Source organism: Theobroma cacao, chromosome 10 (genome assembly GCF_000208745.1).
Source record: "Theobroma cacao cultivar B97-61/B2 chromosome 10, Criollo_cocoa_genome_V2, whole genome shotgun sequence".
In the NCBI taxonomy this organism is placed as follows: domain Eukaryota; kingdom Viridiplantae; phylum Streptophyta; class Magnoliopsida; order Malvales; family Malvaceae; genus Theobroma; species Theobroma cacao.
The window spans coordinates 10,329,880-10,336,766 of record NC_030859.1 but is presented as its reverse complement, the minus strand read 5'-3'; the positions used below and the strand labels follow the sequence as shown (position 1 = coordinate 10,336,766).

The 6,887-nt window shown below is 33.3% G+C and overlaps 1 protein-coding gene across 1 annotated transcript; it reads right to left on the bottom strand.

The window, feature by feature from the left end:
- LOC18586731 (pathogenesis-related protein PR-4A) lies at positions 3,685-5,134 on the bottom strand. Its single transcript, XM_007010259.2, has 3 exons — positions 4,837-5,134; positions 4,326-4,697; positions 3,685-3,998 (listed from the first exon to the last, which is right to left on the bottom strand). The coding sequence occupies exons 1-3, from the start codon at positions 5,083-5,085 to the stop codon at positions 3,801-3,803; spliced, it is 819 nt and encodes a 272-aa protein (XP_007010321.2). The 5' UTR covers positions 5,086-5,134; the 3' UTR covers positions 3,685-3,800.

The window sequence follows — 6,887 nt, the reverse complement described above, 5'->3', positions numbered from 1 at the left end:
TTTTTTTTTTAATTAATTTTTTTATTTATTGTTATTTTATTTATTTATTTATTTTAATTTAATTTAATTTTTTTATTTTATTTGAGTGTCTACACTATCGCCATAATTTTTTTTAATTAGACATTTACTTCCTATTTACATGTATACATTCTAGTTATCTAAACCTATTTTATTTTTATTTTTTATAACTAAATATTCATTTAAATTTATATTCTTTCATAGCTAAATATTTTTTTATCTTTCATTTTTTACTACTGAATATTTCTTTAATTTTCCTCATATATATTTTAACCTAAATTTATCATTATTATATTTATCCATTTGCTTGCTTCTTATACATATATTCTATCTAACTAAATCTACTAACTTATAATTAAATATTTGTCTATCTTTTCATTTTACAGCTTTATATATATATATTTATGTTTTGTGCATATATTTCAAAAAAATAATGAAAACTATTGTATAACTAATACACAAAGAAAATAAATAAATAAAGGCAAATCCAGCAAGATCAAACCCAAACCAATATTCAATGAACAGATTACCTAACAAGTTAAAACAAGCCAAAAACTCAAAATGGGTCCAGGTTCAGTTGGGCTTTAAGGGTCATCGCTGGCTTGGTCCGATTCCAAATGTCCAGCTCCAAAACGCACCGCTTGGTATGGGAAAGAAAAGGGCCTCCCTTTGCAACTATATATGACATCGTTTTAAGGACTCCAACCCTAGGTATATAACCTATTTTTTTCTTTCCCTTTTCACTTTCCTTCTTCCTTTTCTCTCTCTACAGTCGGTTCCTCCCTCTTTTCTCTAAAGAACAAAGGCCCAAAATCTTTCCTCTCTTCCCTTTCTAATCAGACGCCGACAAGTAAGAAAGCCGGTAGTCCCTTTGCAACCTTACCTCTCTAACTCCTGCTCTTAAAACCCAAGAGTCGGACCTAAAACTACCATAACCCCAAAAGAAAACAACATTCCCCCAACACAGACCCTTCTTATATTTTTCATATTTTTTTCTTTTTGTTTTTCTTAGTTCGGTCTTTGATTGTGGCTAGGGTATTCAGTTGGTAAAAAACTAGGGAATTTTTTGGAGTTTTGGCTTTAGGGTTTTCTCAAGTTTTTAAGGTTTTTTGGCTAGGCTAAAGCTGCTATTTTTCCTTGAAGTTAGATCTAGGCTTTTCGGATTTGAAATTCAGCCTCTCCCCAGTTAAGGTTTTTTGTTAGGATCTTTATAGCTGCCTTTTTGATGCTGGGGATGCGGCTAGCTGTTATCCTCAGCATCGTGATGCCATTGCCAAATGTGAATTTTTTGCGTCTGGTATAGCGAGGGTGTCCTTGGCAGGGTGCAAACGCACCCTGCTGAGCTGGTCCTTTTTCTCTTTCTTTTTTATTTTTTTCTATTTTATTTATTTTTTTTGTTCTTCATGCTTCCAGAATTTTCTATAGTTAGTAAGTTTTAATCCTTGATTATTGCTTTTAATTTTGTTTAGTTTGTTTGATTTGAAATTCTAGTTTCAATGCTTTTGGGTCTGTTTTTGGGCCACAGACTAAAGTTCTAAGCCCAATTTTACATTGGGTTTTAAACTATGAAACCAATAAAATAAAATAACAAAATAATAAAATAAAAGTACATAAAAAATTGTGTCTACAGAATGTAGCGATAAATTCGGTGCAAAATAGATTGTTTGAGTGATTTTGATGAAACTTTTAGAAGGAAAGGATTTCCAATGGTTTATATGTACATGGTTTCAAGTGAATGCTATTAAAATATGTTCAAACAACATGTTTCATGAACTATATGATTAGTTTGTTTATGAATCGTATGAGATTATAAGTGTATGTTTATGAAATACTTTTATCCCTTGGCTTATTCCCTTCTCGTATCCACTCACGGAGTCTTTGTAACTCACACATTATATTTCCCCATTTATTTTATTATAGATCAATGATAGTATTTTGATAGTAGCAAGTGTCGCAGATATAAGTGTCTAGTCTTCATTTTTTGCAAGGTGTTTAGGATTATAGATCAATGATAGTATTTTGATTTTTTTTTCTAAAAAAAAAATAGTTGACTTATATATGTCTCAGAGCTAAAATGTCATGGTGAGTCTTGAACCTTGGAAGTAGAAGACTCATGTTGCTTTGTAAAAGCGACAATGTCCGAACCAAATACAAAAGCGATCAGCTGCTTATCAAGCACAAAGCAACACCTATCCAAGAAGAATAGAGCCCCTATATAGAAAATACTGGGCAACCAGAAACGAATCAATAAAAGACTATACATAAGCTAGACCAACGTGAAGTGATCCAAAAACAGCAGAGAGAGCTCGTTTCGAAAAGTTGAGATCAAGCAGCGAGAAATCTTGTTTTGAGATGGAAATTCCATCCAACTCAGAGGAGATCAAAATCTGTGCGACGATCTTCTATTTCTTCCTCTTACTCAACGGATTTCTTCATTATTCGTCGAACCGACCATGATAGTACTTCTTCAACCTGACAAAGCAAATATGCACCCAATTAAGATATATTATTAAATTTGTTCGTATGGAGACTTAATTAGTGATAAGAACATATAGTAGTGTATTTTCTTTTATTGCTAAAAGTTACAGTAGCTATCTGAAAGTAATTTCTTCTCAATCCTGTTCACAAGTGATTAACCTTAATAAATTGCAATAAGTTTATGTCAAAATGTTTAAAGCAACAAATTTTATTGTAAATAAGAGAAAACAAATTAATGCAAATATGATATGTGTGAATTGTATGCTATTTGTAAATTCATTTTCATATATGTTTTCAAAATTTTCAATAAAGATTCAAAATATTCTATCTAGATGAATACATATATCATATGTGAGTTTACTTAAGAAAGTACGTATTCTATGTGAGTAACGAACATATCTTAACATTCTTCACAATAATAGATGTGATTTTTTGCAAATCTTTCTTCTTCACAAATATCATAATAATACTCTCTTATATCATCATTGATAAAGGAATTCTTAAGAACAAGTGGATGACTGTGATGTGTAGATTTAATCATTTGTGGTAGTGGAAAACATTTCAATATCCACATATAAAGTGCTTGGTATTAGGAGATCTAGTCAGAAGGTTTAGAGGATGCTGGGGATGAAGAGGATGTACCACCTCATTGGGCAATTCAGTGCATGTTTTGTGTGGGTAATATAATATCCACATTCTTTACAGAAATAGGTTGGAGCATGAATTTCCAGCTTGCAAGCTTGGCAGCCAAGATTTTCATCTTCCTTATGTACCTCATGAAAATTCGAAAGATGATGGTGGTTGAAATGCTGAATTTGCATTTGAAAGAAAAAAAAAGAGACGATGACTCTGTTTTGAAGATATTCAGAAAAGTATTAAGGAAAGATTCACTAATAATGAAAAATTATTATATTAACCTAAGACCATTCTCTCTACATGCTTTAATGTCATTCTAAAATTTAAGCTAAACATCTCACCTAAAATCAATTAAATAAGTGAAGTTCACAGGAATTCTCCTCCATGAAAACCAAACAATCCACGTAAATTGCAATAATATATTTGTCACTTTTTGTTGAGAAAATCGGACAGCATCTCAAGCTATGAATCACCTTCTTACCTCTTTCAGCATATAATAACATCATTAAATTTTCCTTTACAGAAAGTTTAGCATACAGAATCCCACTTTTCGATGTCATTTTCCAAACACCAAAGATTACCATCCTAGTAACATGGTATTACATAATGGTTCTTATTACAGATTTATTCATGAAAAAAGTGGGAAGTCTAACTTTGTAACTTAAAAGTTACTGGGAGTAGACAAGCACTGCATCGTCCTCACAATCCACAATCTTATAGTCCACAGTAAGGTGCCCTAGTTTGATGCCGTTCCCATTGGTGTCAATCGGTTTAAACGCAGTTTCGAGGTCTAACTCCAGGCCCCCAGTGCCGCATGTGTCAACGATTCTCACTATTTCCTCGTCTTTAGTTTCAGTGTTGGTTATCTGCAAGTACAATGGCGGAGCCAAGATTGATTAAATTACGCATGAAAATAATATACAACTTTATTTTAACACGTTATGGCCACAATTTACAAGATCAAAATGTAGGAATTTGAGAACTTTTGAGGGATCCATGGCCCCTTGGAACCTAACTAGCTACCATCCCGATCCTGCATGCAGGTGAGAATAAATTATGTTTATAGCTCATAATTTCGACGTATGGCACGAGCTTTTCTCAGACGAAGTCTCTAATTTTCCTTCAGTACTATTCAATAGATATATTCAATATATGGAGATGAAAATTAGTGAGAGGTAGAAAAAGTTGCTCACCTTCAAGCACTTGCCACAAGCGTCTACCCCCGTAGGACCAACTGGTCCACAGAAGCCGGTCCATCCATATTTGCTGCGCCATTCCAAGGGCTTATCACCATCCACTCCGGCGCAAAAAGGAGGTATGACCCAGCCATTATTCGTAGCATTGTAGTCAGTCCAATAAGCCGTGACATTGGTAGCATCTGGGACGTCGTCGTCTGCATCACAGTCCACAAATTCATAGTCCACAGTAAGGTGACCATCTTGAAAGCCTTTTCCATCAGTGTCAATGGGTTTAAACGCAGTCTCGAGGTCCAACTCTAGGCCTCCAGCGCCGCATGTATCGACGATTCTCACCGTTTCAAAAGCTCCAGTAGCAGTGTTGGTCACCTTCACGTGCGCACGGGAATAAATTATACGTATAGCTCAGAAATTTTAATGAAGACACGAGCTTTCTTATAGAAGACAAAAGACAAATAGGACAAGATAAATAACAAAATTATCAAGGAAACAAAGCTTAAGTCCTTACATTTAAGCACTTGCCACAAGAATCTACCCCCTGAGTACCATTCGGTCCACAGAAGCCGGTCCATCCGTATTTGCTGCGCCATTCCAAGGGCTTATCACCATCCACTGCGGCGCAAAAGGAAGGTATTGTCCAGCCATTATCCGTAGTATTGTAGTCAGTCCAATAAGCTATGACATCAGAGGCACTTTGGGCAGCGGCAAAAGCCACCAGGCTGGCCAAGAACAGAATGCTTAAGCTTAGTCTCTTCATTTTTTGTGTGAAATACTCAATTGGTTTGCTTGAAATCGTTTCCAGTATGTGCTCAAATTTATAGGAAAGGTTCCCTGATACAATTATAGACTTCATTTGTTCACCCTACGTGTAAAGATTATACCATTTTCTTTCTCTTAATAATAGAATTATACATCATTGTCATTTTGTCAATAAGTACTACAGTGACTCAAGGCCAAGTAAGTCTCTAGATAAACACAACGCAGAATCGTTAACTTTCTCGAGAGACGACAATTGTCATGGTCTGTTTTCACCATTATTTGACAGTAGTATTTGTCATTTTTTCATCATTGATTGGTCATATCAGTAATAGCAATCTCTTCCTACTTTTTATATTTACTGGTGCAGGGTTGCTCTTGCCTAAGTCATGGGACTTGCATATGATCCATGAGGTAAATATTAGGCAATTAGGGCGGCTTTAAGGTAAACTCACCAAACTAAGGATTTTAGGTTTCAAATTTTTATAGATGTTGTAATTTTATAATAATAATAATATAATTAATTAATTATTATATTATATTAAAAATATATAAAAATTAAAATAATTACTAAAATGACATATTTTCTTCTTTCTCTAATTTGTACTTAATAAATTTAATTTTATCATTTTTCAATTCCCACAAAACTATTAATTATCAACTATTTCTCTTATTCCCAATCAAATAAGAATAATATGTATTTAATAATTTCCAACCACTATTTTTTTTCCATTATAAATTTTCTTTCCTTATTTGCTCTTTCTTCCTTAGCTTCAATAAAAAAAGACTTCATTTTCTTAATTTCAATAAAAAGGCCTTTTAAGCCTTTAAAATTATTGAATTGCTATTGCAAGCAACTCCTTGGTTAAGGAATATTAAATATTTTAAATTAATACCAAGTTAAGTTATTTGTTCTGAAGAAAGGGTTGAAGAGCAAAAGAAGCTAGATGTGCTTTCAAATAATGAAGTCTTTATCAAGGTTTCAATTAGTAGTTAGATGAACTTTTAAGTTATTTATAAACAAATGAGATGCTACGATTTTCTTTTGACAATATAGATGTTTTACGACTGCATCTTTATCTTTGAAGAAGATATAGAAGCAACATTTGTGAGGATTCGGCTCCTGTCTATTAATTTGTCATTGTCATTTGTATTTGTCTTTGGCTGGTACTCCTGCCTGTGGTATTTCTATATATAGAAGGATGATGTTGTCATGGAGTAGCTATTGCCAACTTTAGAATTTCAATATCTGACAATTTTCAAGCAGTTAAAGGTCTTTTCATTTGCTTTCTCCTCTCTTTGCAGGCGTATGGTACATCAACCTCATCTGCAGGCAATCCTCCTCGATTGTCTTCAGCTTTCATTTTTTTTCTTTTGTGCAGATCAAGATCAGTCTCTTGCTAGTGGGGAAGCTAATGGTATTGCTGACCTTCTGTCGTGGAGAGCAGCTGTTCTTATAAAAGGATTTAGTGAAATCTATGAAAAATATATATTTTTTATTATATGATGGTGAAATCATATGCATGTATTGTAAAGTAAGCTAAATAATATTTACACACGTTTTCCTTTTCCATGCACTTAATATGAGTCCCACATCACCATCATAGTTGAGGCCAGCAGAAAAAAAAATTGTAAGATTGCCACATTTTTTCTTTGGATGTAATAAATCCAACATGAACCATATGATAGTGAACCAACATGACTAAATTTTTAATTTCTTGTCATTTTGTCCATAACTGTGACATGTGACAAATCAAAACCTTAAGCATTACTATCTATCACCTTTCAAAATAATAATTAATT